The 12,729-nt window shown below is 45.7% G+C and overlaps 2 protein-coding genes across 7 annotated transcripts in view; one reads left to right on the top strand and one right to left on the bottom strand.

Moving 5' to 3' along the window:
* Positions 1-9,249, bottom strand: part of LOC134931849 (organic solute transporter subunit beta-like) — a 104,372-nt gene extending 95,123 nt beyond the window's left edge. The window contains exon 1 of one of the 3 annotated variants that reach the window (XM_063925623.1): positions 9,170-9,249. The gene's annotated coding sequence lies outside the window, so the exon portion shown is untranslated. Of the gene's footprint in view, positions 1-6,660; positions 6,749-9,150 lie in introns of those variants that run through there. The other 2 variants (XM_063925626.1, XM_063925625.1) reach the window with 2 other exon arrangements.
* A 24-nt stretch (positions 9,250-9,273) lies between these two features.
* Positions 9,274-12,729, top strand: part of MTFMT (mitochondrial methionyl-tRNA formyltransferase) — a 31,676-nt gene continuing 28,220 nt past the window's right edge. For all 4 annotated transcript variants that reach the window (XM_063925618.1, XM_063925616.1, XM_063925615.1 and 1 more), the window contains exon 1: positions 9,274-9,953. In XM_063925618.1, coding sequence (XP_063781688.1) covers positions 9,385-9,953 — 569 coding nt within the window. In that variant the 5' untranslated portion in view covers positions 9,274-9,384. The remainder of the gene's footprint in view (positions 9,954-12,729) is intronic.

Raw genomic sequence — 12,729 nt, 5'->3', positions numbered from 1 at the left:
ACAATCCAAACGGCAGCGTCTGAAACTGATAGTGACAGTTTTGTACCACGAACCTGAGGTACCCTTGGTGAGAAGGGCAAATTGGGACATGGAGGTAAGCATCCTTGATGTCCCGGGACACCATATAGTCCCCTTCTTCCTGGTTCGCTATCACTGCTCTGAGTGACTCCATCTTGATTTGAACCTTAGTATGTAAGTGTTCAAATATTTCAGATTTAGAATAGGTCTCACCGAGCCGTCTGGCTTCAGTACCACAATATAGTGTGGAATAACACCCCTTTCCTTGTTGTAGGAGGGGTACTTTGATTATCACCTGCTGGGAATACAGCTTGTGAATTGTTTCCAATACTGCCTCCCTGTCGGAGGGAGACGTTGGTAAAGCAGACTTCAGGAACCTGCGAGGGGGAGACGTCTCGAATTTCCAATCTGTACCCCTGGGATACTACTTGTAGGATCCAGGGGTCCACTTGCGAGTGAGCCCACTGCGCGCTGAAACTCTTGAGACGACCCCCCACCGCACCTGAGTCCGCTTGTACGGCCCCAGCGTCATGCTGAGGACTTGGCAAAAGCGGTGGAGGGCTTTTGTTCCTGGGAATGGGCTGCCTGCTGCAGTCTTCTTCCCTTTCCTCTATCCCTGGGCAGATATGACTGGCCTTTTGCCTGCTTGCCATTATGGGGACGAAAGGACTGAGGCTGAAAAGACGGTGTCTTTTTCTGCTGAGATGTGACTTGGGGTAAAAAAGGTGGATTTTCCAGCTGTTGCCGTGGCCACCAGGTCCGATGGACCGATCCCAAATAACTTTATACGGCAATACTTCCATGTGCCGTTTGGAATCTGCATCACCTGACCACTGTCGTGTCCATAAACAACTTCTGGCAGATATGGACATCGCACTTACTCTTGATGCCAGAGGGCAAATATCCCTCTGTGCATCTCGCATATATAGAAATGCATCCTTTAAATGCTCTATAGTCAATAAAATACTGTCCCTGTCAAGGGTATCAATATTTTCAGTCAGGGAATCCGACCAAGCCACCCCAGCGCTGCACATCCAGGCTGAGGCGATCGCTGGTCGCAGTATAACACCAGTATGTGTGTATATACTTTTTAGGATATTTTCCAGCCTCCTTTCAGCTGGCTCCTTGAGGGCGGCCGTATCTGGAGACGGTAACGCCACTTGTTTTGATAAGCGTGTGAGCGCCTTATCCACCCTAAGGGGTGTTTCCCAACGCGCCCTAACTTCTGGCGGGAAAGGGTATACCGCCAATAATTTTCTATCGGGGGAAACCCACGCATCATCACACACTTCATTTAATTTATCTGATTCAGGAAAAACTACAGGTAGTTTTTTCACACTCCACATAATACCCTTTTTTGTGGTACTTGTAGTATCAGAAATATGTAACACCTCCTTCATTGCCCTTAACAAGTAACGTGTGGCCCTAAAGGAAAATACGTTTGTTTCTTCACCGTTTACACTGGAGTCAGTGTCCGTGTCTGTGTCGACCGACTGAGGTAAAAGGACGTTTTAACGCCCCTGACGGTGTTTGAGACGCCTGGACAGGTACTAATTGGTTTGCCGGCCGTCTCATGTCGTCAACCGACCTTGCAGCGTGTTGACATTATCACGTAATTCCTTAAATAAGCCATCCATTCCGGTGTCGACTCCCTAGAGAGTGACATCACCATTACAGGCAATTGCTCCGCCTCCTCACCAACATCGTCCTCATACATGTCGACACACACGTACCGACACACAGCACACACACAGGGAATGCTCTGATAGAGGACAGGACCCCACTAGCCCTTTGGAGAGACAGAGGGAGAGTTTGCCAGCACACACCAAAACGCTATAATTATACAGGGACAACCTTTATATAAGGGTTTTTCCCTTATAGCATCTTAATATATATAATCATATCGCCAAGTAAGTGCCCCCCCTCTCTGTTTTAACCCTGTTTCTGTAGTGCAGTGCAGGGGAGAGCCTGGGAGCCTTCCCACCAGCATTTCTGTGAGGGAAAATGGCGCTGTGTGCTGAGGAGAATAGGCCCCGCCCCCTTTTTGGCGGGCTTCTTCTCCCGTTTTTCTGAGACCTGGCAGGGGTTAAATACATCCATATAGCCCCAGGGGCTATATGTGATGTATCTTTTAGCCAGAACAAGGTATTCTCATTGCTGCCCAGGGCGCCCCCCGCAGCGCCCTGCACCCTCCGTGACCGCTAGTGTGAAGTGTGTGACAACAATGGCGCACAGCTGCAGTGCTGTGCGCTACCTCATGAAGACTGAAAAGTCTTCTGCCGCCGGTTTCTGGACCTCTTCACTTTTCGGCATCTGCAAGGGGGTCGGCGGCGCGGCTCCGGGACCGGACTCCATGGCTGGGCCTGTGTTCGATCCCTCTGGAGCTAATGGTGTCCAGTAGCCTAAGAAGCCAATCCATCCTGCACGCAGGAGAGTTCACTTCTTCTCCCCTAAGTCCCTCGTTGCAGTGAGCCTGTTGCCAGCAGGACTCACTGTAAAATAAAAAACCTAAAAACTTTTTCTAAGCAGCTCTTTAGGAGAGCCACCTAGATTGCACCCTGCTCGGACGGGCACAAAAACCTAACTGAGGCTTGGAGGAGGGTCATAGGGGGAGGAGCCAGTGCACACCACCTGATCCTAAAGCTTTATTTTTGTGCCCTGTCTCCTGCGGAGCCGCTAATCCCCATGGTCCTGACGGAGTCCCCAGCATCCACTAGGACGTCAGAGAAAGTGGCAATACAATTACTGAGGAAGTTCAAGCACCCACAAAGATGGCTCCTGTGCTTTGACTGATTAGATGCTGAGAGATCATGTTTTTCTTATTATGTTTGTGTCGTTACATCATGTGAGGCTACACTCGGACTGGAGATGTGAGACCATCTGGAGGAGGAGGAGGAGAGAATACTGGGGCTTGCACAGAATGACTTGCTTATTAGTCTTGCATATTAGGTCTTGTGGGACAAGAGCAGAGGCATATTGAATCCAGAGGGTATTACTGGTGTGTTAGATCTATCTGCTGGGAAATTATATTACATCTAGTTAAAACTTTAATATTTTAAAATGATGCTTGAGGAATGTTTTTTGAATGGTTTAAGTTCTTATTCACAGAGTCCGAGTGGCAGCCCTCCCTGTGCACTGCCATCATTACAGAGGAGACTAGCAAGTGTGACTCGTGTGGCTGCGGTTTCAAATGTATGTAATTATTATAGAAATTTGTTTGTAAGGGATGTAGTTACGATACCGGCGGCCGGAATCCTGGCGGTCAGCATGCAGATGCAGGGATCCCAGCCGCCAGAATGCCGGCAGGGGGCCGAGGGCTATTCCCACTCTTGGGTGACCACGACACCCACAGAGTGGGAATATAACCTGTGGCGAGCACAGCGAGACGCTGAGCCCGCAAGGGCCTTTGTTGCGCTCGCCACCCTGCCGGAATTCTAGCAGCCGGGATCCCAGCATCGGAATGCTGACAGCTGGGATCCCGGCCGCCGGTCAAGCATACCCAACGCTCTCAAACGCATGGGGGTCGCCGGCTCGAATCAGACCCAATTCGCACAAAATTGCTTGGATCTCTAATGCTGTTTTTTTTACACTGTTTTTGAAACTGGTCCAAAGTCAGAAGATTTTGGAATAAAATTGTCATGTATCTTAATACCATTTTCAGCTTGATTCATACTTTAGATCCACTAGCATGTCTTTGCTCTAACTTTGGAAACTGGAACCTATGTAGTGAAAGGAAATCAGTCATTCCTTTACTTATGATTATAGTCACACTAGCTAAAAAGCGTATTTTGATTCACAGGATGAAAAAAACTGCACCATCTATCCAAGAGTTAAAACTCAAGCTTCTACACTTTATTTTGATAGGAGATCCACACTTTCTGATGATGAATGGAAGATGGTACAATTTCACACTAAGTGGAGGCACTACATTGAGACTCTGGATACAGATACCCAAACCATACTTTTTCGCAGTATGAAACCACAGACTGATCTCACCACAAATGTCCATAGCTAGAATTCATAATCCACCCGGGTCGGAAGCGTGTTCAAAAGCCGGTTCTTTACCGGGTTAGCGATGTGAAAGCGGTATTAGATTGAAATATTTTTGGCATGTTCTAAAGGTCTTTTGCTTCGATTTGCTATGCACCTTGTGTGTCTTTGTACGGAATTTTTCTCCTGTTGCTATATTCACCCCACCATCCATCTACATTTCTTCCACATTTCATTTAGTTTCGCACTACTGATTAGATATGTAACTACCTAGCACCCTGCTGACCTAGGTCATATGCTTTTGTGTGGTCCCTATGTAGTCCTGTCATTTGTCCTCGTTCTTGTCATCCCGTGTTTAATTGTTGTTCGCTTTGTATTTTTTGTGATTTGTTTGAGATTTTTGCATTGACGCCTCTTATATACTAGATTTTGAGGAGAGCCTAGAAATGTTATGGTTAAATTCTCTGCCCTAATTCTTTACATTGTTACTCGCAAGAGGGTAACTTTTCTGTTTGCTGGTGTTCCTGCTCTATTTAATATGCATAGTCCCACTCTGTTCAATATTGTGGCTTCTCCTTTCTCATTGTATGCCTGCTTATTTTGCATTAGAGGCATGTCTCCTTTATGTATGTATATGCAAATATAAACCTAATAAAATATTTGAGAAAAAAAAATAAAAAAAAAAATACATAAAGACACCATACCACTGGCCTGCCACACAATGACTCACCAGAGACACTCTTCGGCTGGAGACAGCCCTATCATATGAGGACTGTGCCCAGTACTTGAGGGCATATGTCACTCTATTACTACATGCAACTCCTTTCCCGCCTACAGTTTTAACCTCCATTTTCAAGTCTCAATAAAACTCAGAGATTGTGGGTAAAAAATCCAGATATGTAGATGGGGTATGGAGGTTCATTTAAAATTCAGCAGACTGCAGAGGCTGCAATTAAATGACTCAAGTTAATACACACAAATCAAACAGAAAAAAAGACACATGTTCACTGCTATAAGGCACATGGCGGACAGCAGAAGCCCAGTACCTACAGTGCAGATCTTTTCCAGACTACTTGATACCTTTACACGTACCTGCATGGTCATAGCATAAATTAGGGCTTAAGCGTCCCTACAGCACATCTGCATATTGTATTACAGGTTGAGTATCCCTTATCCAAAATGCTTGGGACCAGAGGTATTTTGGATATCGGATTTTTCCGTATTTTGGAATAATTACATACCATAATGAGATATCATGGTGATGGGACCTAAATCTAAGCACAGAATGCATTTATGTTTCATATACACCTTATATACACAGCCTGGAGGTCATTTTAGCCAATATCTTTTATAACTTTGTGCATTAAACAAAGTGTGTGTACATTCACACAATTCATTTATGTTTCATATACTCCTTATAGACACAGCCTGAAGGTCATTTAATACAATATTTTTAATAACTTTGTGTATTAAACAAAGTTTGTGTACATTGAGCCATCAAAAAACAAAGGTTTCACTATCTCACTCTCACTCAAAAAAGTCCGTATTTCGGAATATTCCGTATTTCGGAATATTTGGATATGGGATACTCAACCTGTACTTTTCATTCTTAAAACTTGATGGCATTGAATATTATTTTGTTAGCATATTGGAGTTTGTGGTATGTATTTTACTATGTGTCAACACTTCATATGATTTTCGGTATTCTTGCAACATATTTTGCCAATGTAAATACTTAATGTGTGCAAGCCTAATGTGTCCCATACTGTATATAGGTTACTACTAACCTTGTATTCATGGATGTAGCATAGTAACAAGGTGCAATATAAATGGGGAAGATTATTACACTTCCTGGGACTCACTGATCTTATGTGTATCATTATACTAAATCCAGGGCTTTGCTGCTCTTTGGCAAAACTATGTTCCATACACCATTTTTTTTCTGAGAAGCTTATACAACTATAATACTATCAGTGTTCCCTTTTCATTGTGACACATGTGTAGGCTTACCATACTATCCCTTTAAACTGGACACACATGAGTTACACAGGTTCTGTGGCTAGTATAATCCAAGAGTGCCCTGGTTTAAATGGATAGTATGGTAAGCCTACCCATGAACATATTTCAGTCTGTATATATTTTCTTTTGTGATTCTCAATAGTGGTTTATGATTTAAGAAAGTTTAATATTTTCCAAATATTTATCTAAATGTCATAAGATCTTGCCCCCGCAGGAGAGTATTCTATTCTCATCCCTTTGCTCCTAACTTAATTCTTTACTCCAAGCATGCACCACCAGGCCTTTTCAAATTGACTATAACCCTGATAGGCCTATTATTGATTACTTACAGCTAGGGTAGGCAAATTGATGGTTCTTTTTGATTGTGTATGACTCAGTGTGGGAACCACTCCGTATGTTTCCATTACAACTAATGAACACCCTAGGCCTACTACCGCCATCGAGTCCAAACATAAAATTAGTAGCCTCCCACCTGCTGATACTTTACATGATTAGCCTTCACATTACATAAAGAACCAGATACCAACCTCAACATTACATAAACTCCCCATTACATTACCACACCTACATTGTATTAATTGCCTCTTTACATAACATCAATACCCCAGTGGACAGCCCCACTAGTACACATACCTGGTCTGCAGCAACTGAATGCTATGGGAGGCAGACTTCTCTATATGATTTCTGTCTGACTCTGCACACCAGGGAGGAGATATGAAAGGAGTAGTAGGGCTGGAAACATGGAAGGAGAGGAGTGAGCCATCAGAGAAGAGTGGATCGGACCCTTCATTGACTTCCTGTGCAACGTCAATGCTATTGTTAGCCCAATAAGTAGACTTACCACACTATCCCTTTAAACTGGGACACTCATAAATTACACAGGTTCTGCTTAAAACTAGGTGAAATGCAGGCTTGAGGACAGCCAGCCAGAGAACCTATGTAATTCATGTGTCCCGGTTTAAAGGGATGGTATGGTAAGCCTACCAATAAGCCTATAAATTGCAGACAACACAATGACTGATGGGTCTGTGCACCCTTCAGCATTACCCCCAATATGTGCTAACAGCAGTGATGGCTATACATACATTTCATATCATGGAAGCACCGGCATGCCGGCCTGGAGGCTACCAAGTGTAGGGCCTTGAAACCACGTTCTGGCCCTCCATGTACGGTGACATTGACCGTGCTGTCTCGTTTGGTGCACCCTGCAATGCCTTGCGTTCACACCTGCCACGGGAGCCCATGATTCTCCATGACATTCCTGATCTTCCGTGGTCCATTCTTGCGGCTGATCTATTCGAAAGGAGGGGGAAGGAGTACCTGGTACTAGTTGACTCCTATTCAGGATGGTTCGAGATAAACTACTTGCCCAGCACCACAAGTCAAATGGTCATTGCAAAGCTGAAGAGACACTTTGCAGCACATGGCACCCCATTGCAGCTGATCACTGATAATGCCATGCAATTCAAGAGTAGAGAGTTCAAGGACTTTGCGAATACATGGGACTTCCAGCACATCACTGGTAGTCCACACTACCCACAGTCAAATGGATTGGCAGAGCGCGCAGTCCGCTCTGCAAAGCACCTAATGGAGAAGTGTGCACGAGATGGATCGGACATATACTTGGCACTGTTAAACTTGAGAAACACGCCCCAAGATGGACTTCCATCCCCTGCACAGTGCCTATTAGCACGGCGCACCCGCACAGGCATCCCAATAGCAAAGCAGCTCCTGCAACCCAGAGTAGAGCCACAGGTATGGGAGAACATCAGCAAGCGCAGAATGGTTGCCAAAGCTTCTTATGACAGATCAGCATACCGCCTGCCACCACTGTCTCCAGGCCAGCCTGTCTGCATGCAAACCAAGCAAGGATTTGACCGAATGCAGTAGTTCAGCATCCTGCAGGTCGTCCAAATATCTACGTGGTACAGTCTGATAATGCCCTCTATGAACGCAACCGCCGCCATCTGTTAAGTGTACCTGAAGAAAGCTCTACACAGCCTGACTCATCAGTTTCTACCACAGCTGCAACCAATGTCAGTGATGATTCGCATTGCATGGACAGTCCTTCCTCAGTGACCACTTCTGAAATAACAGAGTCCTCTGGTGTCACAGTGGACATGCCTATATGTTCCCAGTGGACCATTACCAGATCAGGCCGTGTGTCCAAACCCAAACCAAAGTTCCAAGACTTTATTGTATAATGTATTTTCTTTTGTTCACGCCTAACATTGTCACATTGTTGCATTTGTTTCATCTATGTTCTGCTTCCTTCCAGTTTGAAAGGGGGGATGTAAATGCATGCTGTGCATCATGGGGGATGATGTCATGCCGAGGTGACTCACTTCCTGTTTGGCTCCCGTTACTTCCACTGTGTGTCTGGCTCATGCTGAGTAAAGACCTGTATTACATTCATGCTGCACGTGTCGTCCTGATTTTGTTGTTACATATCTACACCAATAATTTTAAGTTTGGCTCCCATGCACTGCACCAAAGATCAATACGGAACGTACCCATACCTCCCAACATGACCCTCTCCAGGAGGTACACAATGCTCTGCTCCTGGACTTCCCTCTTAATTTATGATTGCCAGCACCTGTACTGTAACTCCTTTCTTATCCATTAATCTGTTCAACACAGGTGCCGGCAATCACAAATTAAGAGAAAAGTCCAGAAGCAGAGCATTGTGTCCCTCCTGGAGAGGGTCATGTTTGGAGGTATGCGTACCCCATGCCATCAAAAATTCCATAAGGTACCATACCTCCCAACATGACCCTCTCCAGGAGGGACATAATGCTCTGCTTCTGGACTTTTCTCTTAATGTATAATTGCCAGCACCTGTTTTGAACAGGTAATGGATAAGAAAGGTGTTTCAGCACAGGTGATGGCATCATAAATTAAGAGGGTAGTCCAGGAGCAGAGCATTCTGTCCCTCCTGGAGAGGGTCATGTTGGGAGGTATGAGGTACATGTACAGAAGTGCTGTGTTAGGAGGACATAGATCACATTTATAGTACTGTTTATGGCACAAACTATTTATTACTACATCACGGCCCAAAACTGGAATTTATAAACGTTCTAAAACCATCTTCCTACAAATATGTAAAAATTTTTAAAAAAGTACTTTTCTAACGTAAACAAACCCGCAGCTGGCACAGCATCGTAATGTCTGGCGTGTCCTTCCCGCCTACTCATATAGGAACCTTAGTGCGGCGTCTTCTGTTTCCTCTGGGAACATTTTTTACAGGGCGCTTCCCATTTCAAAGATGGCGGCTCCCAGTGACTGCTCCGGTGCTGGGAAGGTTGTGATGCCCGCTGAATCTGCTTTTTCTGGGGGCTGTATACATTAGCAAGTACCATGGTGTTATATTACCCGAGCTGGAGGGCGCTGGTCAGGGCAGAACGTGCCTGTACATGGGGTATCCGTCTGCAGGGGGCTGGATATGTGGCAACTAGTGGCAGGTCCGCGGTTACCCTGGCTGTGCAGCTGGGGCAGGAGGCTGCAGGAGTACCTGATGGAGGAGGGCTGCCGGGCAGAGATGGGTGTTACAATACAGAACACGGGTCTACAGGGTGTAAGGGAGTAAAGAGCTGCAGGACATGGTCAGTCTCTAGGAGACAACTGTGGAGATGTGTCACCCAACAAGGAGCCATGACACTTGTAAGTCCTCAGAGGCGAGCCTTCTGTACCAGTGTGACAAGGAGGGGTCTGTGTCTGAACAGTGGGGCAAGTTACTGCTGTATCCCCACAGAGGGACCTCGGGGGAAGAAGATTCATGGCTTGCACTGTCATGGTGGCCCTCATGGACAGTCACACAGAGACCATTCCTGTGGTCAGACACACCAACCGCACCCCCCATTCAATGTCATGTTTTTTGGAACCGATGAGTTTGCCCTGGAATCTCTTAAAATTCTTCATAGATGCAGGTAAAATATGGTTGTTATAGTTAGAATATCTCTGACAAACAAATCAAAGAACATACTGGCATGTCAATGTTTTACTTCCACTTTGTCTTCTACATCTCAAAACTTAGCTGGGCACACACTATTAGATTGGTCATCCAATAAATTGGCCTGAGGTGGATCGGAACAACCATATTACACAATCCATCGTTGTACCCATCGTTCATCGCGTTGTCCCATCTGATGTGCTGCATGTCAGTAAAAGGCCCCATACAATACGACTATAATGCCCACTTTCATCCGATTTTGACCTTTGGGGTCAATAAATCAGGTGAAAAGTGGCAAATCGGATGTGTTTTACATCCAATCCGATGCGCGGTCCCGTGAGCATCGGATCGGAGCCCTTAGGTCGTTAGTGCTGCCCTCGTGATATGTCGGTTCCCGCAGGCATGGCTGGGAACGCATACAATACATTGTATGCAAAAGGACCGCATGCGATGGATCCTATGCAATCCTGCTGGGCGGTTCAAGGGAAACCTTATGCAACATGAGGGTCCGACATGTTGCTGTAGTGTATGGGGCCCTTTAGGATGATGCGATGTACAATGTGCTGCACGTTGTGTAGTGTGTACTCACGGCTGCACCGTTTACAGGAGTAACAAGTAATCAAATACAATACCCTGACATTACATATCATGCCCTCATTAGGAAGATTTCATAGTGTGTACGCTGTATCGCATGTATTTGGGATTTAGTGAAATTGGAATGACTGACACATCATTTGTTGCATCATTTAGTGGGGTGTGTACCCAGCTTTAATGTTGTTTTTGTAATGAGCTAAAAATATGGGTAGGGAGGGAGGGGTGTGTTAGGTAGTTTGATAACACGTCTTTCAGTTATAAAAACTTTCAGAAAGACCACTGTATACTGTCCTACTTACAGTCTGACATACTGGTTATTATTATTATCCTTTATTTATATGGTGCCACAAGGGATCCGCAGCACTCATTATACAGTACATAATCAAATGAGCAAACCAGAAAACAGCAATTACAGTTCAAGACAATATAGGACAGGTATAGAAAACCAGGGTTAGGTGCCATCAAAGGGAGTATGGAGTATAAAATAGTATAAGTAAAAAAGGAAAGGCACACGAGGAAAGAAGGCCCTACTCTTGTGAGCTTACAATCTAAAAGGTGAAGGGCTAACAGACCAGGGTGACACAGAAGGGGTAGACAGTGAGCATAGACAAGATGGTTAGGAGGAGAGTTGGCTGGGCTTGGTGAAGAAATGGGCCTGCTGCTGCACAAGAGGGAGCACTAGTGATGTCAGTGTGCTTTAGTTGGGGGGCCCAAGGTACAGTATCCCTGAGCCCCCCTCTTAATCTGGCTATGTGTTGTGTAATATGCCACTGCATTATAAGTAAAAGTATGTTATTAGTACCAATATCAGTATCACTGATGAACTCGCAAACAGTTGACTTTTACGTAAAATGCTGCTGAAAAAAGACCCAATTACGTATGAGTTGGGTGCATCTCAAGATGTCTAGTTCTGCAACAGCTGCTTTTGGGCCAGCCAGGTTTTCTAATTATTATTGGGGGTAATTCAGTTGATCGCAGCAGCAAATTTGTTAGCAGTTGGGCAAAACCATGTGGGTGATCAGACCTGATCAGACCTATTTTTTGCACTGCAGCGATCAGGTAGTCGCCGACTACAGGGGGGATAATCGCTGTGCAGTGGTACGAACGCTTGTGCAGAGAGGTGCACAACTGCACCGCTCAGGACTTAATCAGCCACTGCGATGATCCTGTATGGAGCTGACGTCGGGAACCCTCCCTGGAAACAGCCAGGCACGCCTGCGTTTTCCTGGACAGTCCCTGAAAACGGTGAGTTGCCGCCCACGAATGCCTTCTTCCTGTCAGTCTTATTGCAATCGCCACCGCAATCGCTTTTTTAGTAGAATGCGTCGCTGGCCAGCGACGTGCCTGCGCATTTGTGGCCCGCACGCATGCGCTGTGTAGACTCGATTGCACGGCTGCAAAAAAAAGGCAGCGTGCGATCGGATCTGAATGACCCCCTATGTGCACTGCATGTGTGGCAGATATAGCATGTGCAGAGAGAGTTAGATTTGGGTGGGTATATTGTTTCTGTGCAGGGTAAATACTGTCTGCTTTATTTTTACACTGCAATTTAGATTTCAGTTTGAACACACCCCACCCAAATCTAACTCTCTCTGCACATGTTATATCTGCTCCCCCCCCCTGCAGTGCACATGGTTTTGCCCAACTGCTAACAAATTTGCTGCTGCGATCAACTCTGAATCGGGCCCATTGTGTGCACGGGTCATTTAATTATAGCTGCTAGTTACGACAAAAGTGTGTGCACTAGCTATAGCGGCATGGTTGGTGTAGTGTTCAGGCATTACTGCCTCACGGTTATGGAGGTCATAAGTTCAATTCTTGGCTAAGTCACCATCCGTGGTAGGGAATATAGGGGGTTATTCAGTAAGGATTGTAGATTCTGCTAAAAAGCAGAATCTGCAATCCTTTCTATCGCATGCTGAATGGCCTGCCCAGCGGCAACTGTAGATGACCCCCTGCAGCTAAGCTGCGTATGCAGGCGGTCCACCGCCATTTTCTTGACCGGAGCTGCCGATCCACCCCCCTTTTGCCCGCGCTGCCCCTGCAACGGCCGGTTCTGTCAAAGTGCGGTTCCATCCTTCCGGGATGCGATCGCACTTTGATTGTGTGTGCATGTGCAGTGTGCTGAAAATCTCTCGATTTTGTTTTTTTTGGCACGT

This window comes from Pseudophryne corroboree, chromosome 6, assembly GCF_028390025.1.
Source record: "Pseudophryne corroboree isolate aPseCor3 chromosome 6, aPseCor3.hap2, whole genome shotgun sequence".
NCBI lineage: Eukaryota > Metazoa > Chordata > Amphibia > Anura > Myobatrachidae > Pseudophryne > Pseudophryne corroboree.
This window is presented reverse-complemented; position numbering and strand designations above follow the sequence as displayed.